A 25,826-nucleotide genomic window follows, 5' to 3' on the forward strand; every position below is an offset into this window, starting at 1 on the left:
TGCATGTTCTCAAAGTTTGTCTTTTCCAACCTAATTCTGTGATTCTTCCCATCACTCCCTGAATATATACCCTCAAAGAGATTCTTGTGCGTTCAGGGAAGTGCGTGAGGACACTCATGGAGTATCTGGGCAGCGCGTCTCCCGGACCTCCTGACCCCGAACCCTGAATCAAAAAAATAGGGGGCTTTGCAGACCACCAAAACTCAATGTGGTGGTGTGGTAAGAGAACCAGACGGTCTTGTACCCTCAAACTATGAATGGCACACGCAACAGGCTCTGCATCCGCGCAGATTCCCGGGAAGCAGCTCGGCAGCCCCGCATCCCCCAGAGGCCCAAGAAATTTACATGAACCTGAACTTGCTGCCCTCGGCCCGGCCTCGGCTACCACGAAATGCGGCAGCGCCACGAAGCCGAGAGGGGCGCGGAGAAAGCCCGGGCACTCTCCGCAACTCGAGAGCCGCGCCCAGCAGCCTACCTTCGGCGGGTTGCTGGGGGAGAGGGCCCGCCGACGGACTAGCTGCTCCCACAGCGGGCCAGCTGGCTGGCTGGCTGCTGCGGAACGAGAGGACTGCTGCGGGAGCGGGCCGGCCGGCTGGCTGGCTGCTGCGAGGGCGCACGAGCTGCTGAGGGAGCGGACGGCCTGGCCAGCTAATGAGGGAGCTGGCTAGCTGGATACTGAGGGAGCGGGCCAGGTGGCACGCTGGATATTGCGGAACGGACCGGCTGTTTGGCTGGCAAGTTGGGTGGCTAGCTCCTACGGAAGCAGGCTGGCTGTCGCGGGAGCGGACCGGCTGTTTGCCGGCCTAGTTGGCTCACTGCCTGGCGAGCTGCTGCGCCCACGCTGTAGCTGCTGAAGGAGCGCGCGGCACCGCCTCCGCGCTCCCGTTTCCTAGGCGCGCCCCCGCGCCCAGCGCGCAGCCGCACTGCTCCAAAACAGTTTCTTGCTCACGTCGGACGAACCGCTTCCGTTTGCAACGCCGCATTCCGGCCACACCTGCCCGTGCCCGAGCCCCGGCTCGCTCCGCCGCCCGGCTCGCCGGAGGAGGACCCCGCGCTCAGCCGCCCCAGCAAGCCATGTCCGAGGAGGGTAAGGGTCGCGGCCGGCCGGCTGGCTCGCCCGCCGAGGGAAGCGGGCGGGACGCGGCGCCGCCGGAGCGCGGGGAACGCTCCCTCATCGTTCGCAACAGCCCCAACGCCCGCTGGCGAGCCGGCCGGGCCACGCCCACCGCGCCCGTCGCTATTCGCCCGTTCCCGCGCGGTCGGCGCTGCCATTGGCTGCTGCTCCTGCTCGTCGCCGCCGCGTCAGCGCCGGCGGGGGCTCGCGCCGCGGGGGTGCGGCCGGCGCGGCTGATGGCGGGCGGGGCTGCGCCTCTTCGCCCCCCCAGAGCGTGCGGGCCCAGCGCGCCGCGGGGGCCCTGCCCGGCAGTGTGTGTTCCCGAGGCAGGACTAGCGGAAGTTACTCCTTAGACGTAGTGTGGCCCAGCTACAGCTTGGTTGCCTCAGTTCCAGTGTTGATAGCGGAAAGCTTTTGCTTTCCATAGTCGTCAAATGGCGGGTGAACATAGTGGCAAAATGTTGGGGAGACTTTGCCGTGGAACAGCAGGGTCTCAGTTCTGACAGGTTCCCTCAGCGCTGCAGTTACTCGGATACAAAAACTGAGTAAGGGAGAAATGAATGGTGCTCCTAAAGTGAGAGGCCTGACCTAATGATTTCTCTATCAGAAGACACAGTGCATAGCACAACTTAGGTGTCTTAGACTTCAGACACTTTTACTTTGGACCCAAATAGGTCTGTTTCTGCCAATTAACGCGCTTCACCCTGCCCTCCAGAGGCGTGACGTTTATACAGACGCAGATTAGTTTATGCTCGTTTAGCTTGTTGCTGTCACAGAGCTACTCTCTAAAGAAGTTCGGTTGTGTCTTGCTCGGATGCTAATCTCCGTGTATGACTTCACTGTTAAGGAACTTTTCTGATTAAGAAATAGCCAGTTCACTGTGCAGTTCTACAAGCGTCAACATGAATTAAAGGGGTAGGACTGAGATGTAGGAGGGTGGGAGCTAACCTATGACACCATGATATAATCTTTATTAAATAAACATACACAGTGATGTTTGTTGGTCTTTCTCTTTTGTCGTCAATTCTCTGGTCTCCTGATTGGCTTTTTCTGTAACTCAGTAATCCTAGCAAATACTTAGCCTGTACTAATCCCTGGCAGTAGGAAAGATACGCCATTAATAATATTGTTCAATCAAAAGGTGCAGTATGAGTTCCAGTCTTAATAAACACCAGAGGTCTTTGTGTGAGAGTGGTTTTACCTTGACTTTGAGTGGTTTTATCATCTCGGTGATCCAAATATGATCTATAAGGGCACAGGAAGCCTCTTTTATTATTTTGCTTCTTTCCGTAGTAATTAGTTTGTCTGAGCTTAACATTAGTTTCTGTTGTCTTAGTTGGTTGCAAATTCTGACAACAGCATTCTAGATTAACTGTTTCAGTGTTCAGACGCTGTTGTTAAGCATTTTATCTCTGGTAGAGTATTCTGGTGTCTCTGATTCCTGACAGCATATCTAGACAAAAAAAAAAAAATCATCAGAAGTGTGCTAAATTCGAGGATGTGACTTCAGGTGAGCGCTACTTTTTTTTTCTGAGTGCAGTATTTAAACATCTTTATAAAATCCAGTTTGACTTACACAGAGCTTCCATGGCTGGATGTTGCACCTGGGAGTGTTGAGATCATGTTTGTGGAAATACAGAGGCGTGTCTAACCAAACTCTTAGAAAATGAACAAAACCCACTAGGTTTCTGTGAAAAGTTTTTAGTGATTTTGCAAGAAGCCTTCCAGGAACTCTGCAGTACTGGTTGAGGTACAATTTAGTACTAATTGCTTTCAGCCATCTCTCTCATCAACCTCCCTTTACCATTCTATAGTTGATAGTCACTTATATTTGTGTTTGTGCAACAAGTGAGAGCATTCATCGGGTAATGTCGGATTCAGTACAAGTACTTCCTTATTCCACTGGCTTATGTGATGTATTTTAATAGAAACATACTTGGGGTAAGAAAAAAAGTCTGTTATCTTGTCTTCAGACTTCAGCTGAAGTATCAGATCTGGTTGTATTTCTGTGCTTGTAGCTCCCATTATTGTAGGATGCAGAAATGTGCTTCAAACTCTCAGTTATGTTTGCAGCGAGATTGAGTTAATAGGCAAATGATTACTTAGAGTTGTGATGGGATGATACTAAACCTGAAAAGCACTGGTGTCCTTGGGCTCTCCCTTGTGTTAGTTCACATTTCTGTGTATTTTAGTGCAAGTGTCACGCCATAAATAGCGCAGGATCTAACAGTGATTCAAATTAAGCCTAGCTGTCTCCTTTTGTGGCTTAGTTTCAACCCAGGTAAATTCTTTATTTATTTGGGTGGTGTTGCTTTGCTTGATTTGTTTCGGTATGTAGTTCATAGCTGCTACAGGGTTTTTTTGGGCTTTAATGTTTCTCTTTTTAACTCTGTCTTTGAAAGAGTTGTTGTTTGGTTTTTTTTTGTTTTAGTGTTTCTTGATGTTTAATATCAATATCTTTCCATCTTTAAATTATTTTAGAGAAAATAATTGATTTGTCTGTGGCTGGTCAGTGTCCTATCTTTGGTGGTCGGCGTCTGTGTGTGCCCCAGTTTATATTGTAGTTTGGTTGTATTCATCTTTTATTCCTAGATTTCGTATTTTTCTTTTTGCTTTCAGCTCTTTTCAGCAGTGCTTGGATTATTTGGGGATAGGTGGCAGAGTGGTAGTAAAAAGATACGCTTTTTACCTACGTTGCAGTATGTTGATCAAATGACAGGACTTCCAAAGAAGAGAGGAAATGTTTCAAGTCCCAATTACTTTTAAATATATCTTCCTGTTGGTTAGTGGATATAAACTCTTGGTGATGCTTGGCTTCACAGTGCTGCATAAAAGGCTGTAATTTAATATAGTACAGGATTAGACACAGAGTTGTACATTTTTGGGTGCAAATAATTCAGGTGTAAGTGCCTTTAACATTTCTCAAGCACCTGTTACCTGATGATTTTGTGCAGAAGTGAAGACAACCTCCTGATGAAAGAATTCTAAATTATTAACATAAACATCTTAGAAGTTAAAAAGATCACCTCCAATCTTGGCTTTTTAATATGGTCATCTCACTCTACTGCTGTGTCTGTAAATGTCTTTCAAAATGTACAATACACATTTTTTATGAACTTGAAGCTTTTAGCATATCCTACTGTCTTACTGAAAATACTAAGTCATAGCCTATGTCATATAACTCAGAGTATGCAGTGGGTCTGAAAAGGAAATTAGTTTGGTTGTGTTTTCTAATTTTAGATGACTGTTACTTCAGCCTTCAAATAAAAATTTGGAGTTCTCCTAAGCTGATAACTTGATCCAATGATTGGATAAATCAGCCTATTTAATAAGTCTTACTAACGTGTAATCCACTTCACAGTAAAAGCCTTGTTAACCTAAAATATTTTTTTAGTCACACTTTTTAAATTTATAATTTCCTTTCAAGACTTACCAAAAACATCTAAATATCTATGTCATGAAATTTTCTGTCAGTGGAGTGAGTTAATGTATATAAATTACTAACTTGGCACAAGAAATGCAGTTGCATCTTCGTCGAAGTCGGAAGATGTAGATGGCTTCATTTTTTTTTTTTCAGGAGCACAAATTAATCCATCAAATTTGGCAGTTTGTGGTTTCTACCTGAGAGTCAGAGTTGTATTTCATACTGTTTGGTGCTATATATGTATGGTAGTATTCTCTATTCCTAGCACTTTAAAGAAGTGTCAGAAATATCTAGAATTTCTTAGAGGACTAAGGTGTAATGTCTTTCAGATTATGGGTAAATAGCTGGAATTTTTTCTTGTCACAAGTTTGTGAAGGTGTGAATAATGTTCTGTGTTCTAATATTCTACAAGTAAACTTCAGGTAATCCTCAACAGTCTTATAGACAAAATATTTTTGATCACATATATATTCCTCTTGCTGATGAATGTAGTCAATCTACAGCAAAGGCATTTAAATTTGTGTACTGACTTTAGAAGCCAGGCAACTAGAATGCATTAAGGAAAGGAAGAAGTGGTTGGTATAAAGCAAGTCAGTCTACATTCTTGGAGCTGCTTTCCTTATGGTTGCAGTGTGACTGGTCATACTAATAAGCCTTCATGGAAATGGGTGGTGTATTCTAATCTCCAAGTTTCTTGACTGTCCATGTGAAAATGCTGTTCTGAGGAGAGAATAATTTCCTTTCCATGTGTGAAAGCAGCCACATTCAGGAGAGGGTGATGGAAATTTAAAAGCCAGGGGATGAGGAGAATCCTTGCCATCATTTGAGAGGTTAAACGAGAGGCTCTACTGCTTGTTGCTGCATTGCTTCCACATCATCGTAGAAATGTGTTGTAGGTTTGGGGTTTTTTTAATTGAGGTGGTTTTCCTTTCTGCATTTTCTTTTTTGGTTTATGTTTATTCTCCAGCTGTGAGTTGCTGTAGCTACAAGCTTTGGAAACACTTTCTGCTCAGAGTCCACTGCACTGTTGAAATTCTGATTTTGAAACTTATTTAAGGGAGGGTGGTAGAGGGTATGGAAGACTGAGCTTTGATTTCAGTATCAACCACTTGTAGAATCTCTCCTAACTTCTGATCATACTGGCCTTCCTCTAGTCCAGATCAAGCTGCTCTGACATTGCTATATCTTTGCTACATGCTGGTTCCACAGAATCTTCGCTCTTCTATACTCATCACTCTGTCTGCCGCAGATTTGAGTGACGTAGTTGCTAATCAGGTAGTGTTGTTTTGCTTGCGTTACTTGAGTGAGGCATGAGATCTGTGGCAAAGATTATGAATATACAGGTAAATTCTGTGCTTTTTAGGATGGCATAAATAACATACAATTTGTATTGCGTTATCTAATTAGGGATAGAAAGAGGACTGCAGGACAGCAGAGGCCCGGCTATAAATAGGGCATTTGTCAGACCATGCATTAATCTGGCATCCTGGTTGGGGAAATTGGCAGAGAGGATTCTCATCCCTCCTGCTTCGATGCAGATGCACTTTTTCCAACTCTTTGTTAATTCTCTCCCAAAGTAGGTAGAATACTAAATGATTGTCAACAAAAAAATGTGTGCCTGTGAGGCAGTTAAATAATTCAGCGCATGCTAATAACTCACGTTAGCTTGCAGTGAACTTCAGTCAGTGAATATTACTGAAGTGTTTTGCTAAAAGCTGGACCTAAATTAAGTTCATGAGTAAGCCTATTGTTTAATTCTATACAGCTGATGAAAACTGGCCAGGAACTGTTTTCTTATTGGCAGCCTAAGCAGCATATCCTGGTGTGTGTCCTCAGCTAAACTCCTTTGTAGAGGTCAGCTCTGCCCCTGGTAGCTTTTTGGCTTTGTTTACAGCTGTAAACAAAGCTCTTGACTGTGTGGCAGTTGATGGGTGTTTCTGAACAGACCATCAGTTTCTTAATCAGGTGACAGCCGAATCCAAACCCTGCTGTATTATGTCTTTTGAATTAGATGGGAGTATTGGCCAGAGGGAAAACTGAATGACATGTGGAATTAAACTTCATTCCTACCTTTTGATCTCTTCGAGAAGTTGGAAGAGAGCAGGATTTGGAGTGGTTATGTGAAAGTAGAGACCCAAACTGCTGTTCCACTCATAGAGTTGTGATTCATTCTTGGAGCTCAGTCCATCCTGTGCACTGAACAGGGCAGAGACCCTGTGGAAAATACAGCCTGTGTTACGCATAGTTAAGAGTGTCATTATGCGTGTGTGCTGGCTGAGTTTCAGTTTGATTTCCTAACTTTATATGGTTCCTTCCATTAATTTGTTTCATCAAAAATAAATTCCACTCCCTTCCCGACCTTGTCAAAAACACTGGATCTAGCAATAATAACTGTAATACAGTTATTCCAAAACCAGGACATTTTCCTCTTGATGTAGTGTGTTTAATTGGAAAAAATCTGTACTGGCAATTTGCCATTCAGTGTTTCTGCACAGTATTGCTTTGGGAGCCAATGTTTGGGTTGATCTGAATACCAAGTATACCATTAAGATTTGTAGGCTGATTTTTTTCGAATGTATTAAGCAAGTCTTAATTATGAAAGTAAAATTTCAAGACCAAATTACTACTTTTTTTCATATGCTTGAATATGTAAACTGGAGTTTGTAGAAGTGCTTGTTACTGGCTTATAACTGTTCCTGTTGAAGCTGGTCACTTTAGGGAGAACTGGGTACTGAACAGTTTCAGAAATCCCACCAACTAAGGAACAGTAAGCTGCTTCCATTCTAGTGTGTGTTAAAACCTCAGTGTCTGTGTTTAAGTGGCTTTGCATTTAGATGCTGAGGTGAGGCTGAATTTTTAGTAGCCTGAGGTACAATTGAGATAATGCGAGATGTGATACAGGCACTACAGCTGTCATCTGCTATGCAGACTGGCCTGTAGTCTTACCTGTTTCTCCTGCATCTGCTAGATTATTTGTGTGTGAAGACTGAGGAAGAGGATGAAGCAGTGATTATGGACCATGGAGAAAACGGACTGTCCACACAAAGCTGCATGCCAGTGCAACAAAACTCTGAAGCAAACAGTGCTGTTCACCACATGGGTCAACTTGCCTATGGTAATTACAGTTCATTTTTATTGTCATCTGATAGTTAATGGCTAGTTTTAATGCCATATGTTCAGTGCTTTGGTATTCAGTGCTTTCTGTGGTACCCGTATCTTTAAAACACGTTTTATTAGAAAGCTACTTTTTAGAAATTGCTTTGCAGTGCCTTTAAAGAGAGGTGCCTTTTAGTTATTACTTTAGAAGTCTTTATAAATAGTGAGTTCACTAAAATATTATGTTTTAAAAAGACAGCTTTTTACTTACTTGGAAAGGAATTAATTAGGAAGCAATTTGGAAAATAAATGTCATGAAAGAACCTAGCCTAAAAAATTAGGTTTTTAAATAACTTGTCCAGTGTAACTTAGTACTGGAGATACTGATATGTGATGATAGCAAGATGGTTGTTGAGGGTGATAAATTATTAGCTGTAAGTAGCCATTGTGGTTGTCTGTAATTCACTGTATTTATATTAACATGCAAGATCAAAGTCTCTCAAGAAATCTTACCCAATGCTTCACTGGCCCAGACAAAAATTCTTCACAGCTGTTACAAGAATTTAGTAAGGCCAGGAGCAGTATTAGCAAGTCAGTGAGGAAAATGACTGTAACTAAGGGAGGGCACTTTCTAGTTTGGGGGATTTTTTTTTTTTTTTTTTTAATTCAACCAGTTAACTCTATAGAGAATCCCATCAGTATTTCTCTTCACAGACACAAGTTATATCTGTTTCCTAGTATTGTTGGGTGCTTCTGAGAGCCTTTAGTCTTCTTGGTCTTCTATTTGACAACAGAGTATTCTGTGATTTTCTGTGTGTTTATGACTAGGAACAAATTTGGGAGTGGAGGATGGTGAGGATGGTTTGGATGGTTTACTTTGGGTTTTGTCTCTGATACTAAAAACAAACAAAAAAACCCACCAAAATTAAAACTTCTGCCCTAGAAGCTGTCATAGAGAGTTGCTGACCATGATTTTAAGACATGAGTAGTTATTTCATTATTAATAAATTAATCATGATGAGTGCAGTTGTTTCTTAAAAGGTAAAAGATAGTTTTGTTATCTGGGGGTGTATTAGCATTAGATATTGACTAGTTAAAACCAAGTATAGTGAGATACATGAGTGAAACACACCACAAGTTTATCTCAAATGTAACTATTGAACTTTGAACTGAAATTGTCTCTGCTTGTTTTTATTCAACCACCATCTTAGACTGGTATCTTGTAGAGCAGTGCCTTTCCTTCAGATCTCATTCTGTCTGTCCAAACTAGTTTCTTCTACTTTTGTATTGTAACCTTGCCTACAATACGAAGCTGTCAGAGCAAGCTCAACATCACGCAGATAGAGATCTAGGTCTTTATTTCTCCATGCATGCTGCAGAACATCTTTTATTTTGTTTTTTTCTTAGCCATTTATGCTCACAGTCAGTATTACTTTTACTGTTGCCTTTTTTAATACCATTGTGTTTGAAAAAAACAATATGAAATTGAATTTATCATTTCTGATCTAAATTAATTGGATAAATAACTGTTTGATAATAATGCTGGTAAACTAATTTCAAATAATCAAGCAGTCTGAAAGTTTAAAAAAAAGGGTGACTGTGCCTGTTTTTACTGTAGTGAAATGTTTAATGCAGTGGGAAACTTGTTGATGTGCTTTGCATTCGCTTCACTTTCCCAGGAAGCGAAGGCTTGCCAGTGCTTGCTGATCAAACGGCCTCACAAATGAGCCATTCTGCAATGATGCAGAGAGGAAATGGTCACAGCCCTGAAAAAATGGATTTTGTGTTTTTGCGTAATAAAAGAAAACGACTTTCTCCTGCTGTAGTGGAACACAATGTGGTATGTTTCACCAAACAGTAGCCCTTTGTTTTGAGGCCAGTTTCAATGTTATTTGGAATATCATTTTTCTTTCACTGTTGTGTGATGATTTGATGACATTCCACTGAAGACAAGTAGGGTATCCCTGCGTGGATGCTTCTAGCAAGTCTTGAGCCTCCTACTCTGCAGTCTGTCTGTACACCCAGAGTTGCCCTATCCCAGGTGCAGAATCCAGCACTGTCCTTGTTAAACTTCATACAGCTGGTGGTTGCCCAGCCTCTGATTTGTTCAGATCTCTCTTTGGGGCCTCTCTGCCTTCAAGGGAGTCAACAGCTCCTCCCAATTTAGTGTCATCAAAATATTCAGTATGCTTTCCAATCCTGTGTCCACATCGTTTATGAAGATGTTGAAGAGCACAGGGCCAAGGATGGAGTCTTGCAGAATCTCGCTAGTGACAGGTCCCCGGTCTGATGTCACCCCATTCACTGTAACCCTTTGTGCCTGACCCACAAGCCAGTTGCTCACCCATCCCATGATGTGTTTATCCAGCTGTGTGCTGGACATCTTGTCCAGAAGAATCCTGTGAGAGACAGTATCAAAAGCTTCACTGAAATCCAAACAGATTACATCAGCTGACTTCCCTTGATCAGCCAGGTGGGTCAGCTTGTCATAAAAGGAAATTAACTTTGACAAGCAGGACTTTACCCTCCTGAAGCCCTTCTGGCTGTGACTGATGACTCAGTTGTTCTTCAGGTGTTTTTCAGTAACTCCCAGAATAATATCCATAATTTTGCCAGTCATTGTATTCTGCCTGTTGTAATCAAAACAAAAGCATCGCCTACCACCCCCAGACTGCCTTTTCTAAAATAAAACCTGATTGGTTAAAAAAATAAAATTTAAAAGGGAGAAAAACCAAAGCAGACGCATTAAATCCGTGGTGTATGGTGGATGGGATCAGCATCCATCCAGTACAAGGAAAATGCCAGGATTGTCCAGCTGGTGGCGCCGTTCTTCCCGGCTGAAAGCAGTTTTCAAGCGGTGAGAAAATTGCCTGTTCCAGAAATTTGTACAGCTTCTGCTTTCAGTTATACCCACTGAATTCTCATAATTTGGACTCAGAGGTCTTTTCCAATGTAAGTGATTCTGTGATTGCATAAGCTTGGCTGTATAGTACATATAGTTAGATGAGGAAGTTCTGCCTTAGAATAAGCAAATAAAAATGCATGTTATTATATATATATGTTCTTTTCCTGTACGCTGCTAAAATTACTTGAAGAAACCAGAGTTCTGAGACTCTGCTATGGCAAACCCAGGGTCAAACTGGTAAGGAAACCTTGTCTGACTGAAAGTAGAGTGTGTAGGGAGTCAAGCAGGGCACCTGACCCACCCACTGCAAAGGGGCTTCAGTCCCAGCAGTTACAGTCTCTGGGTGACCACCAGAGTGTCTCCTGCATGGTCAGACAGGAAAGTTTCCTGAACACACCAGTACATTAATAAGATGACTGTGTCAAATCTTGTTTTCTGGGGCCCTCTTGTAGACAAAGGAGGGAATTACAGCTACAACCGAAAGTGTTCAAGTTGGATTTGTAGGAGAATTATTTTAATTTTTCAAAACATTGAATGTTCTTTATGTTATTGCCCAGATGAGAACCAGGGAAGAAGAATATGAAGATAGTGACAGTATAATTTATGAGTATGAACCAGACTATGAATGTGTAAGTTAATTTTCTTTTGTTTGACTTGGAAAAGCTGCTTTGGGGATGCGTGTTTTGGGTAGGCTGAAGTAACATGAGAGATTTGAAGTTGGGATTTACTTGCTTAATGTGATATCCTAAGTCTGTGTATATATTAGTACCTTACACTCTTTTTTTTTTTTTAATATATTATTATTTTAATGAAAAAGGAGAGCATTTTATCTGAAGCTTCCTATACTGGATATCAGGAGAATCCTCTTATGGAGATCCTCAGTTATTGCCAGGTATTTTTTTACCTTTATATCTGAAATGACGTTTAAACAATTTTAGTTAAACTTCAGGAAGAGTTGTGTTATAAACTTGACAACCAGTGACTTGATCCTTTCCAGTTGTTTGCTTGTTAGTTGCCCACATAACTACAATATTTTCAAATTAAAACTAATCTCCTTCATATTCTCTGAACTTTTCATGAGAATAGTATTCAAATGTTAAAAGCTTTAATACAAAATGTAGAGTTCGTTATTGGGAGGAACTTCACAGTAACAGGAGAGATACGGCAGTGATACACACCCAGCTATTGAAAGTACATGTTGCTTGCCAAAGGTGTGCCAAAACTTCTGATAGTGTTGTTTTTGTGAGTTCTTTCCTTTTGATTTCTGAAGCAGCAACTGGAAAAATTGAAAATAGATGCACTAAAAATTAAAAGCATCCCATATTTGTTCAGGTGAGCACTTGTGTGACTTGAGTCATTCAGGACATGCTTAATGGAAGTCAATTTGTAAGTGGCTTGTAGCCAAGTGTTAATGTCATGTAAGTCTCCTTAAGCATTCAGCAGTGCTGTGGAAGGAGGTTGGCTATGTTCTAGGGAGGGAGTTCAGCTTTTAATTGAACTTTCTTGGTTTCTTCAGGTTTAGGTTGGGTTCTTGTGAAACAGTACTGTTTTCAGTCTTATGTTTGTTGACAGGCCATGTATGATGCCATTCAGAAGTTGGATAAAAAATTTGATCTGCTTCATCGTAAGGTCTCGGAAATGCAGCATACTCGTATAAAGCCATTGTTGCTCAAGCCTGTGAGTATTAAAGACCTAAGACATTTATTTTTGATTTAATTCTCTCATTTCCTCTGATGCTTATTTAAAAAAACCCAATCCTTTCAGCAAGATTAAAATTAGTAGCAAATTAGTAGACTTAGAATCTATTTCAATTCAATTACTTGAGATTTCTGACTATGTGCCAGCTTTGGTCTCCTGTGTTGTTATTGACTGGTGGCCACAGATTGGCAGTGACCCCCATCAAATTCAGGATGCTGTGATAGATGCTGTAAAATTCTATTTGTATTGGCATGAACAGAAGTGAATTGTGTAGGTGCATCTTAAACTTCAGTATCTTGCTGTTGCACCTTTGCAACATGTGATGTGTTGTCTCATTGGGTTCTGCAGTTAGAAGAGAATTTAAGCACCAGTCAGGTTGGTTCAATTGACTTACTGAATTTTAGATCTCAGCAGTATGTTGTCATATCCATTACAGTATAAAATTTATTATTTTTCTTAATGAAAACTCCCTTTTAAACATTTTTAACAAGGTTTGATATTGAGTACACAGTATTCATTTTGTTCCTAAATGGTCAATCTACTGTTACCTAAGGAGACACAATATTAGTACTTCTAACATTGATCTTTAAAAGGAAAACATAACAGATGATTTTTGAAAAAGATCATAAAATCCATAATGACTTTTTTGTCAACAACGTTGCCAAGCTTTTAATGTGGCAGAGATGATTCTACTGTCAGGAGATGTCAAGACAACAGTAAGGCCATTTGCTTTAAGGGTGGATGAAGCTGAATTTCTCACACCTGTCAGATATCAGTGGGATACTAGGTTTTATCTGGTATGTGTTTTTGTTTTCAACTCCAAGCTTGTGCTGTCCACACATGGAAAACCACAAGTTTCAGGGAATAAACTGATCTTGTCACCTACAAATGAACCCTGTGCTTTTACCCTCCCCTCTGATATGTGGGATGGCAGCTGCTTTAATGTTTAGATTTTTGGGTTAAAAGTGACCTGCACCGCTTTTTTTTTTGGCCTTTTTTTTTTTTTCCCCCCCCTGAAGGTTTTTATCCCTATAAAGAGTAAGATGCAACCTGCCAGCTATTTTCTTAGGTTCTGCCATTTAAAACCATCAGGAATGCTGTTGGGTTTTTTTATAGCTGTACCATTGCTGTCCTTGTGAAGGGCTAATGGAATGGTTCTTGGTAAAGGTACTTGGTTTTATTAGGTGATCTCCAAACCTGGGGAAACAGACAGGCTGTCAGAGACATAAGACTTCCTTAAGATCATAGGTTTTTTGAAATTACAAGGGTGAACTATAATGAGATTTCTCTAAAAAACAAACAAACAAAACCACCAAAAATAAAACAAAATAAGAAAAATCCACATCTCATCTACATTTGGTGGCTTCTGCTCAGTGACTTGTGCTTTGAACTAGAATGCATGCTGTATGGTTTTTATTAAAAGTACTTGAAGTGACGGAAAACGTAGCCCATCTCTCAGTTTGTCTGTCTCAGGCTCTTTGGAATCTTCGTTGTAGATGAGATCTGAATGTTTAATTTTTCAGCTAACAAGTGAAAGAAGAGAAAGTGTTTGGGTGTTTTCTTGTTTGAAAGGAAGCTAGCTTGGCAGTGGATACATTCCTTGAAAATTCATCAGCCAACGACTGGGTCAATGACTGAAAAAATTTAATTTTTATTTTGCCTATTTTTTTTTTTTATCAAGCTCTAGAAAGTAATTTTGCCACCACCCCAGGTGGAAAAAATTTGAGAAACACTGAAGCTGACAAGATAAATTCGTAGTGTTGCAATTACAAGTGAGAATAGAAGAAAGTAGAGGGAAGGCTAAAACCTGATAACTCTAAGTAAGTGACAGAGACTACTTCAAGGAAGAGTGTGTGGTCAATAGCATAATTACTAAAATCTGGTTTTCCTGGTTTGTTAAAAAAAACCAAACCAAAATTAATCTATGTCTAATTTAACCTTTTAATTGTTTTTTTGAATTACATTTGCAGAAACCAGTTGGATTTAAATACAGAAGTTCCAGTCATCTACACCCAGGAAAAATAAGAGTACAAAAACACATGGAAAGGGATTTAAGTCTTCATCTTTCTTCATCAGGCCAGGGAGGGCATAGCCCAGTTGTAAGGGTTGCTTTACAAAATGGCCACGTTCAAGTCAATTCCAAAGTGAAACATGCCCAGCAGAGCTTCCAGCTTGAATCTCAGCAGCCTGAGCAGCCTGTTAGAAGGGAGAGCCCACCACTCCCCACTATAGTTTCTACACATTCATTGCATTCATCATACACAGCAACTAATGGAATGCCTGACCTTTCACCACAATCAAATCTTGCTCCCAGTATTGTGGAAAGTACTGTCAACTTTGCATCTTCACCAGTGGCATCCCCATCAATACCAGCACCATCTGAGCCCAGTAATGAAAATAATGCTGTGGAGTTGAACTACAGAAATACATCTGAGGATGTGAATATTAGTGAAGAACTACCATCTTCTTCAGTCTTCATCAATCCTAACTTTGGTGAGTTCCTTTGCGAGAAATAGTCAGAAACAAAAGCTAAAAGAAATGGTTGGTACTACCACAAACTTTGATTTACAGTAGGTGCTTTGGATTCTTTTAACTCTAGGCTCTTTTTCTCTCGTAATGTAACCTTTTTTAACCTGTGTATAATTCACAAGCAATGTGTGCATGCTATCCATGTGTTGGAGGAGGAAAAAGAGATTGCCACAAAAGCTAAGTGAGTCATATACCTGTGTGCATGTTTTAAGAAAGCAGCTTACCTGATCTGTGTGAAGGAAATACCTGTTTTCTTCTTGTGGGGGATTTTATCCATGAAAAATCCTTTCTAGGCTCAAAGCCTTCAGTGTTTGCTTTCTTTCAAAATACTTCATTCCATAGGAAAAGAAGAATTCTATAGATCTTTGCATTATAATAAAGATACACATATAACATAGCACCATGTATTAAAAACTAATGTCTTCTTAAAGTGTAAATGCCCCAAGTTATGTGCAAGGCTGAGCTATGACTTTTTCATTGCTTTTGGCCTAAAAAGTAAGTTTGTACAGCTGAAGAGCGGCATGAATAGTAGATGAAATACTCAGCTGTCTATCTAAAAATTTGTGAACAATCTGTGATTTAGCAGTTCTATGTATGGATATGCCACTCTTCACGAGTCAGTGTCTTGAAAACATACATGGTATCTGCACATGTAAAATAGGCCAGTGTGAACATTGTGGACAATTGGCTGTTTAATGTATTTTCTTGGGTGTTTTGATTTCACTTAGTTATGTTGGTGGTTAATGTGAATCAAAAATACACTTCTGCTACCATTCCAATTTAAAGCTGCTTTTGTAAGAGCAAAGATGAGCAGTAATACATAGTAGAATTAACTGTAGTAGAGAACATACTCTGAAAGTCAAGAGAAAGAGTTTGAAAAAATGTTCTAACAACTTGCTTGAGATTTTAAATATTTTTCTTTGAATGTTTATGTTTTACAAAAGAGTTTGTTGGTGACCCAGCAAGAAATGTAAAAGTTCTTGGAAACCATTTGTTGAAGGCTCAGCAAAAGACTAAACCCAAGTATGCAGCACGCCACTTGGTTCGTGTCTTGTTCCCCAAGAAGACTTTATTGTGCAGCATTATGGGAGCAAGTGCACGAGGGCGCAGGACATTGGACCCAAACAAAATTGCTGCAATAAGAGGTATGTTACCTTTCAAAATGCACAGTTTTACTTCTTTCATGCTTAACGAAGTTTTGAACTTACGAGGAGCCCTTTTCTGTATGTTTCTGGCTAATCATTGTCTGACAGCTGATGAACACATAAATGCCATAGTGGATGTGCTCCACTGTACAATATCTTTTTGTTTTGAAAGTCCTGCTTTGTAATAATCAATGTTCATTTTTCTTCAATGTGGATAAAACAATTCCAGTTTCTTCTAGTTTTATGTACATCATGTTCATCACTCATGCTTGCTATCTCTGAATTTTTAATTGCAGTTTATTTTGTGTTTGTGTGTGCCATGGATTTTGTCAGTGATTTTCTGTTTGGTTGATTTGGGTTGGTTTATGGCCATGGTATACCTGGGACAAACATTAACTGGTGTTTTTGAAACATTCTTATGTGCGATTCTCTTGATTGAGAAATGGTGAAGATGGAGGGGGCTTTTTTTTATAAATGTCAAGTCATTTACACAGATCCCATGGCACGTACGTATTAAAGGGTTAAAATTGAGTGTGATTATATAAACCATGTGAAATAGTTGCAGCAACAGCATTACCCTGTCTCTGTTCTTTTACAGGGGTGGTGGTGGTGGTGGTTTTGGAGTTTTTTTTAAAGTTAGTGCGATAAATCATGCATTTCCTCTAATTCTAGCAGGAAATGTTTAATATAATAAAAGCATTATTCACAACATCTCAAAAAGTATCACAGAACATCTTGAATTCATAGTGCTTCTTAGTTTCAAAATACAAGTTTATTATCTTTATTTTTCAATGGAAGTCTGAAGCTTGTAAATGGAGAACAGGAAATACGAAACATTAGTTAGCTTTCTCTCTGTTTCTAAATTAGGATACTTCTAAATACTGGCCTTTGTCATGAAGCTTAAAGCATTTTGTATATTTTATATGTAGAGTTTCTTGCAACCAACTTTCCAACCTATGATTTGAGCGAGCATGGAAAAGACTGGAAGACCTGTATCACAAATGTCAATGCTATGATCCGCTGTTTACGCTCTGAAACCAAAGCAAACTCAGCAAGTTCGCCGAAGGTGATCATTTATTAAGTATTAAGTTTGTGCTTTTTTCTCAGATGAATTATTTGACCTCCTCATGGTACAAGTGCTGTAACTGGAAATTCCTTGGATTCTGTCTCTGCGTTGCTCAGAGCAGGCCTGCTGACTGCAGCACTGGTTCCATGTTGGGAATACTGGAATATGCCTTTCTCTTGCTCTGCCTCTTCCTGCTCCTGTGTCCAAAGTTCAGTTAAGATACGTTCAGGCATAGGATACTAAAAGGAAAGCACTGCAAACATTGCCCAGAAGTAGTGTCAAATTTGATTGAGAGCTTAAACAAGTAGCTGGTAGCACTTGTTTTCACCTGCTTTTTTTTTTCAGGTATATCCAGCCATGCATTTCAGTTTTATATTGACTGAAACATCACTCCCAAAACACCTCGAACTCCATTTACCTCTGCTTCTAAAATGCTCTGTGTACATCTTTCAGTACTTACTAGCTGTTCCACCTGTGGTTTTCATGATAGAAATTCAGGCATAACTATATTGTAAATATCTGAAATCTAATTTATGCTAAATGTGAAGTAAGCTGGAACACTAATTAGAAAACTGGTAGGCTTCTCTCAGTGCTGCATGTACTAACCTCATTTAATGTTTCAGGAGACAGCTGAGGGAAAAGAAGAAGTGACTGATGCTCCTGATACATCTCATTGGGTAGATTTAAATTATAAAGAAGATAGTGGAGACAATTCTCAAAACTCTCAGAAAATGACTGGCTCCACAACTGACACATTGCAGAATTCAGGACTGGATAAGTTTCCAGAAGCTTTCCACATATCTTCGGTCAAGAAACAACAGTGTTTGGAACCAATGGGTAAACTAAGAAATTTCTGTTTCCTGCAATTGCTTGTTACATTTTAAATGGTCAGTGAGAGGCAGAAGATGCTACTGTAGGTATAATTGTATAGTAAAGGGATTTTCTGAACTATGTGACTCCTCTTTTTCTCTTGAGGCAGTCACTTGGTGTATACATAGTAAGTCTTTTTGAGAATGAACAAGAACGTTATATCTGGCTAACAGAATTTGTGTTTGCATTTACCAGTGACCCATAATGCATATCCACTCTCACATTGGGAAGTTCAGCTTCAGTTACTCCATTCAGTTGCCCTGGCTTTTTTCTTTTATTTGGTAGATACTCTGCCTTAAACAAGCAATCTAGCTCAGAATAGCTAATGAATGGTATTGCAATTTCAGAAGAAAAAGCACACCTTTCTGCAAAACTGACTCTTTAGGGCAATAAAAATCTTAAAGCAGCCTTTATATTTTCACTTTTTTTAAGGAAAGTGTGCAATATACAAATGAATTGGGGAAAAAAATCCATGTAGCACTTGTGATGCTTAGAGACCCTCAAGGAAAATGAGCTTAGTTGCCCTTGGAAGTAATTTATTTGATTGGAATCACTTTGGGGCTGTATCAGCTCTGTTCCTGCACCCAAGATTTGTTAGTCAGATCCCACAGACCTGTCTATGTACTAAAAATCTTGCATTTTTTCTTACTGATGTTTGCAGTGAAGTCAGGTGGAAGTAGTTAAAAAATATTCACTCTTTTTCTGTTTCCACTTACAGGATCTAAGCACCACTGAAATAGCAGAACTTTTATTTACTTACATACTTGGAAAAGCATCATCTTTTCGCATGAGATGAAAACAAGTTAGAAAGCAATCATTAATAATGCAGATTGCACTGCTGAAGACAGATCAGAAGTACTGTTACATGGTTGTAAACCAGGCAGGGTTTTCTGGCTGCTTGGCCATGTGTCTGCAATGTGTTTCACATTAGCATTAGCCATAGTGTTACGATTTTGGTCTGGTCGTTCCAAGTAAGGAGGGCAGTTTCTGGGTGAACATTTTGTGTTAGTTTTGATTTAATACAGCCGCTTTGAAGCATGGTCAGTGTTGGATGAGTAAAATATCTCTCTTCCCTCCATGACATCTTCTCTAGAACCTCTTGGGAGCCCATGGCGCAATGTTCAGTTGCCTTTCTCAGTCATTTATGTCGCTAAGGGGAAGACACGGCCAGAGTTGTCAGCTCGCTTCCTAATTCGTCATATGTTCCCTGAAGAAGTGCTGGTGAAAAGCAACGTGTATGGTAGTCTTGATCGTGGCATGAGCCCACTGGATTCCAATAAAATTAATGCTCTCAGAGGTAAGTAAGAAAATCTCTGTTAAATCATAATGTGGGGAAACTAATAAGAGTATTAACTTTGTATCCTGTGAACAAAGCATGGAGCTTCAGAAATTAGTCTGTGAAACTGTTCTTACAGGCATTTCTGCAAGCAGTGGAACAAATTAGGAGGAAGTAGATGAAGTTATATTTTAGGAGCTCAAGAAATTCTTCAGCTCATGAACCTGGTTTGTATGGGAAAAGTCAGTTGCCATGACATTGGCTTGAAAGGGCAATGCAGTGGGAGATGGAAGCAATCCCTGAGGATTCTGGAGGACATCAGAGATAATTTCTTGATACAGGGACTGTGTAGATGAAGCACAAAGCAGAGATGTCATGTACAGCAGGTTATGGCTCCCTTCACAAAAAGGGTTGTTGTGTGATAATTGGTGTTGGCATTGCCTGTAGAGATTATGAAACTGTGGGCCCTGAGGTCCTGAGTAGAGTTAGAAGGGTCCAAGTATATATAGGCTCTATATCTTGGGAGAGCAGACTTTGACATATTTGGGAAAGTCTCAGATGGGAGCTTGTGAGAGACAGCTCTGAATAGGAGAGAAGCTCATGGAAGTTGGCAGATCTTTAAGGACAGCCTTCTGCGAGCACATGAGAGTCCATCTTGATGCTTAGGAGAACTGAGAGAGTTACGGGGAGACAAGTTGGGCTGAGCAGGGAATTCATAACTGAGCTCTGGAGCAAAAAAGCCACATGTAGAGATTGGAAGCAAGGAGAGCTTATGAAGTGGAATTTAGCAACTGTTGTGGTTTAACTCATCAGGTAGCTAAACACCACACAGCTGCTTGCTCACCTTCTTCCTCTGTGTCCTGTTCCCCCGCCCCACCCACTGGGATGGGGGAGAGAACTGGGGAAGAAGGACTGCCTCTGAGGGTACAGCATTCATGCTAAATAAAATGGAGCTGTGGCTCACACCCTCTGGGGTAATGTCTGGGCATAGCCTGAGGGACAGAGCATGCCAGAAACCATTCCCAGTATGGCAACCATTAGCCTGGGAAACTTTGCCACTTAAATGTCTATCTAGGCATGTAGATGTATTTTCTTTCTTGACATTTTGAGCTTAAGAAGCATTCAGAAGATCTGTTAAGTGTGTCTTAGGGCTGCAGGAACACCATGTAGGCCACAGAGCAGATGAGAGACAAATCCTGTGTGTTGTGGTTGCAGCCAGGCCGTGTCACTTGGCTCTGGGGCCAGAGGATAGTCTCTGGCCCTGTTTCGTTGAACACAGCCTGACTGGATGGCAGCACCAGCTCCCTGAATGCTACCCTGCAGAGCAGGAAGGGTCCCTAAGTGTAGCCTTACTATAGTCCCAAAGATTGGTCAGTTTTGGTGAGAGAAAAGACGTAACTTTAAAAGCCATTTTGTGGACCATGCTCAGAGGCTCTGTAGACCTTGTAGGAATTCCAGTTCTGTGCTGTTCCTCTGAGGCCAAGTATTCTTGAATTTACTGTTGGGGATGGAAGTAAAAAGAGCCTGCTGCTGTTTCAGCCAACAGCTTGTGTATCCTTTCTCAGCATAGTTTATACCAGGAGCATCATAAGGCACACTTACTCTCCCCTTTACCTCTCCTCCTGGAGCAGAGTGAACTGCAAGAGCACAAGTTTTTATTTCAAGTTATTTTCTTCCTTCAGACGAAAGTTTTTCTGGCAAAATGGGTTTCTAGGTTTTTAACTACAAGTTAAAATACTAACTGTAAACAATGATACTCAGATTTTTGCTGTTATATGGAAGAACAAAGCTGACACAATGTCTACTAGCTATACCTTTCTACTGTGAAGGCAAATCTAGATGTTAATCAGAGAAGGAGAAGCAATATTGCCTTTGATTTGAAATTACAGATGAGAATTCCTTTTTAGTGTTTATTTAAGTCTTTTAGAGGTTTGCTTAGAGAAAATGTGTAATTCAGCTCAGCTCAGAAGGACAATCACTCCTCAATAACTTTAAAAACTGATTTTAATTTTGGTTTTAAGCTACTCATTTTAAACTACTCATTTTACTCATGGAAGGGGTGAAAGGTACCATAGTCCTACCCTTTTCATGTCATTGGCTACCAAACTCAAGTATTTGTTTACTGATCTTATTTGCAGTACAGTAAGGAATGAGCTCTCGCAGTTTTTCTGTCCCTGTGTTTCCTTTACACCTGTGTTATGCTGAATTGCTGTGTTTAATTTTAGTGAATATAGTTGTCAGAGTGCTCAAGGAGTGCTTGGTCCTGCTTAATACTGGTCATTCTGAAATGGAGGCCCAGGTTTTTCTTCGCTAGCTGACCACATTAGAAGCTGAAGTTATTCAGCACTTCAAGGATCAAGACCACATACATGGTCATGTTTTCTTTTCATATTTTGTTCTTATGCTTAGACCTTTTTTTACTCATTTTCAAATCTAACAGAAAGAGGGAAAACAGTATCTGCCCTGCTTTGCTTTTCAAGGCTTGTAATATGCCTAGCTGTCCTGGTTTGGTAGCATGCACTTGCTCTAGTTTAATTAGATCCAGAAAGAGTATATAGCTTGCATAAATAATTGATAACTCACTATTACATATTTGTTTATTTTTAGACTTTCTTCAAGAGAATTTTCCATCCTTTGATCTAAATGAAAGTGGATTTGATTGGAAGGCATGCGTGGCTGCCATAAACAGCACAATCCGCAGTCTCAGACACGAGCTTAAAAAGGCTACGTCTGGAATCCGGCAGAGGGCCCTGGCAGTGCCGCCCTTGAGGGCAGAGTCCCCCAAAGAATCCCACTTCCGTAAAGCCAGTGGAAAGCAACACTCTCATCTCAAAAGTTGAAGCTCTCTAACAGCTGTCTCAAATCTTAGTTTAGCAGGTTTTTATTAATTCCGTGTAGAAGCCTGTAACATCAAGCTGTCCTATTCAACTGAGTTGTCAGCAGCACTAAATAATATCACTTCATGAGACCAAAGTTAGCAGAAGACTTGGGAGCCCTAACTCTTCGCATAAGTAGCGTTTGTGCTCCTCAGAAATGATTTTCACCGTTCCCTATAGCATTTGCAATGTGCTCTCTCCTAAAAGCATCTTACTCTCATGATTCATTGAATCTGAAAGATTAATCTGATTAGAAAAGATGCACTGTGCATCAGTTCAGCAGAAGCAGATGGAAAAGAGGAGAGGAAAGAGTGGTCCTCCTTGGAGGATGAATCACAGCCAGCTAAATTATCTCATTATGTGTGAGGAATTAAATTTGCTTTGACAATTGGATATCTTCAGCAAAAATATCAGAAAGGAAAAAATCTTTTAAATTGCATTTTGTTAACTTGTTGTATCTGGACTTGATGATCTTGGAGGTCTTTTCCAACCTATGATCTCTCACATTTTTGCCTGCTATAGCAGTCTTTTTTGTAGGATAAGAGGCAGACAACAGTGTAAGTACAGCTGGTAATACTGCTTTGCTCTGATATAGTTCTATAAAAAGGACAAAAAAACCATCCAAAACAAACAATCCAATGGTTGGTTCTGTTTTTTCTTAATGAAATTTAAGGAAAATACTTCTTCAGGATCCTGGACTCCACCATTTTGTGGTTATTGCAGCTGAGGCTTAACATTTTCAGCAAATCCCTTGTTGTAGGTGCATATGAGGTCCAGAAAAGCACCTCTCTGTCAATAATAAATGTTCATGCCTTTGCCTTTCCTTTCTGTCCACATAAGACTCAGATTTATTAGTGCACTAAGTTATATATTTTAAAAAAAAGAACAAACCAAACAAGCTAATTTTAACAAACTAATTTTCAAAATCACTTGGATGTTGAACTCTTAAAAATAAATAAAAATTAATTACCATATATATTCAATTTCACATCTTGTTCAGTTTCATTTGTAAGTTAAAATTCAACAGTAGTACCTGTACAGAAGTTAATGGGGTTTTTTGTTGGGTAGGTTCTTTGGGATTTTTTTGTTCATTTGTTTTCAAAAGAGGAAGTAATCATAGAATCGTAAAATATGCTGAGTTGCAAGGGACATAGCAGGATCATCAAGTCCAACTCCTGACTGTGTACAGGACCATCCCCAAAAATGATACCATGTGCCTGAGAGCACTGTCCAAATGCTTTTTGAACTCTTGTCAGGCTTAGTGCTGTGACCACTTCCCTGGGGAGCCTGTTCCAGTGCCCAACCATTCTGTGGGTGAAGAACCTTTTCCTGATATCCAACCTAAACCTCCCCTGACTCAGCTTCATGCCATTCCCTTGGGTCCTGACACTGGTCACAAGAGTGAAGAGATCAGTGCCTGCCCCTCCACTTCCCCTCATCAGGATGTTGAAGACCACAATGAGGTCTCCCCTCAGTCTCCTCCAGGCTGAACAAACCAAGTGACCCAAAAGTGCCCCCAGCACTCAAGGTGAGGCTGCCCCAGTGCAGAGCAGAGCAGGACAATCCCCTCCCTGGCCGGGCTGGTGATGCTGTGCCTGTTGTTCCCCAGGACACAGCTGACCCTCCTGGCTGCCAGGGCACAGCTGACTCATGTTCAACTTGCCATTGACCAGGACCCCCAGGTCCCTTTGCATAGCTGCTCTCCAGCCTCTCGTTGCCCAGTCTATGCACAGAGCCAGGGTTGCCCTGTTCCAGGTGCAGAATCCAGCACTTGCCCTTGTTAAACTCCATACGGTTGGTATAAGCCTTTCTGCATCAGTCACACGGTCCTCCCAGTATCTGTACTGGCTGACTGGTGTGTGAACTTGCCTTGCCACTTGTGTTGGGTCTGAGTGCAGTCTCAGACATCCAACTTCTTCACAGAAGGAAGCTTCTTGGAAGACTGGCATAGGAAGTGGATTTTACCTGTGAAAGTTGTGGAAACTGGGGCTTCCAAAATAATGCCTGTACATAGCAGAATTAGATTGAACTAAATCTATCCTCTCCTAGGCAAAGGTTTTATGGTTTATTTGCTAGCAATAGGATAAAACTGAACTTATTCTCACTTCACCTGCTGTTCATAACAGTCTGTATTATATGGAGTATAGGATCAGCTTTTTAATTGCAAGTTAGGATATGCAACGGCCTTATCAAATATAAAATTAGTTGGTAATTTAAGTTCCTTCTGCCACCTCTTTGCAGAAGTCCTCTGTAGGATTCAAGAATTAGACTGAATTTCTGTTTTTCTTTTCTTACTAGAAATGTACTGCAAATTTGGTTGTTCTGGTGTACTATTAACAAATTCTTCTGTTACTGTTCTAAACAGTCCTTATTGTAAATGGCAAGAACTTTGTTGTGTATAGGTATTACTAGTTCCAGCCTCAGAAAAAGCCAAAAATGCTTATATTTTTTCAGTAGTTTTATGAATTTTTTTCACTGCCCTTCACAGATTTTAATGGTAGAAGGATATATTTATTGAATGACATGTCTGGCACTGACATCTGTTAAGTGTGGTGCATACCTATAGCTTCCATATTGAAAAGAAAATTGAATTAATTGAAGTAGAAATAGTTTTCTTGTTTCTGTTTCGAATGTATCAAATTTTGCTAACTTTTATAAAGTAAAATTAAAGTATTTTGCTGTTAGGAATAAAGTATTTTAAAAATAAAACTAGCATATAGCTCTTTGACTACATATGTGTCTTAAGTATTTCTTGCGTCATGAATCTACAGTTCAAGTACAGTTTTCATCTGAAAAGATTTTTCTGATGTCCTTTGAAGAACCAGGGCTTTGAGAGATCATCTAGTTGAGGTGAGATGATTGCCAAATTTAGACTGCCTTCACTGTAAACCAAAGCAAACTCTTCTGGACTTGACTTGTCAGTTACAGCTGTGTGTGAGTTAGCCAAAACAGAGCTGTCCACAAAAGGGTAGGAGTTGAGTAAAATTTTTAAGAAAGTTCTTTAAACTGATGAATTAGGAGATGAGGCCTTGTTCATGCAGTGGCATACGTTTCTGTGTTAGTCCTTATCCAAGGAATAAAACAGGGCTGTCGGGAAGCACTCGGGATTCACTGCCAGGTTCTGTGGATCCCTGGATGTGACCTAAGGAGTGAACAGTTGTTTGCTGCACTTCGCGTCAGGGAGCAGCTTGAGCAGCCGGGGCCGGGCACCCACAGCACAGGCAGCATGTGCCCTTGCCAGCACGGTGCTCTCGTGCCGGTCACTGCCCAGCAGTGGCCACTGCGAGGGCCACAGGGGATGGGGGGGAGAGTCAGGCCCAGAATCGCTCAGCAGCACCGTGGGTGTGTCACCCAGGAGCCAGCGCCAAGCAGGACTGGGGACGTGGCTGTGCGTGGGACGCGCTTCCCCTGCCCAGTGAGGGGGTCCAGGGGATGGGGCTGGCAGGGCCAGCCTGCAGCACAGCCCTGCAGGGGGTGAGGTCCTGGGCCCAGGCACAGCAGTGGCCAAGAGGGCCAGGGCCAGGCTGCTCAGGGCACCTGGGGGATCTTGGTGCAGCCTTCAGGCTCTGATCAGAAGTTTTGCCGGTTCCACAGCGTGGCTGTAAACAACCCATCTTACAGCTGTGTTCAGCTTTTATAACCAGAACTCGTTCCTTAGGACAATATCGGTACTTGTTATTTTCTTCAAGGGTTTATTCAGATAGTCATAGGATTTTAGAATAGGCTGTAGGAAGAGCTCAATATTTATGCAGTTCTTTATTTGTATTTTTGTATAGGTATGGCAGTGTGATAATTTTGTAGGTCTCTTGTATAATTACCATTTCCTT

General features: G+C 40.9%; 1 protein-coding gene across 4 annotated transcripts; it reads left to right on the plus strand.

The window, feature by feature from the left end:
• The first annotated feature begins 930 nt into the window (after positions 1 to 930).
• On the plus strand, positions 931 to 23,110 carry BEND2 (BEN domain containing 2). Of its 4 annotated transcripts, none has more exons than XM_032100734.1 (12): positions 931 to 1,087; positions 7,507 to 7,653; positions 9,314 to 9,474; positions 11,097 to 11,168; positions 11,357 to 11,431; positions 12,112 to 12,216; positions 14,208 to 14,730; positions 15,711 to 15,911; positions 16,841 to 16,977; positions 17,601 to 17,814; positions 18,941 to 19,144; positions 21,731 to 23,110. In XM_032100734.1, exons 1-12 carry the CDS (start codon positions 1,075 to 1,077, stop codon positions 21,961 to 21,963), a joined length of 2,085 nt encoding a protein of 694 aa, XP_031956625.1. In that variant the 5' UTR covers positions 931 to 1,074; the 3' UTR covers positions 21,964 to 23,110. The 4 variants fall into 4 exon arrangements, with proteins under 4 accessions (XP_031956625.1, XP_031956627.1, XP_031956626.1 ...); XM_032100735.1 differs by lacking the exon at positions 931 to 1,087 and adding an exon at positions 1,470 to 2,624; XM_032100736.1 differs by lacking the exon at positions 9,314 to 9,474.
• The last annotated feature ends 2,716 nt before the right edge of the window (positions 23,111 to 25,826 follow it).

Source organism: Corvus moneduloides, chromosome 2 (genome assembly GCF_009650955.1).
Source record: "Corvus moneduloides isolate bCorMon1 chromosome 2, bCorMon1.pri, whole genome shotgun sequence".
NCBI classification, from domain to species: domain Eukaryota; kingdom Metazoa; phylum Chordata; class Aves; order Passeriformes; family Corvidae; genus Corvus; species Corvus moneduloides.

Coding starts and splice junctions, on each gene's coding strand:
- BEND2 (XM_032100734.1), top strand. Junction 16,978..17,600: donor ACTCAGCAAGTTCGCCGAAG/GTGATCATTTAT, acceptor TTAATGTTTCAG/GAGACAGCTGAGGGAAAAGA. Junction 17,815..18,940: donor ACAGTGTTTGGAACCAATGG/GTAAACTAAGAA, acceptor CATCTTCTCTAG/AACCTCTTGGGAGCCCATGG.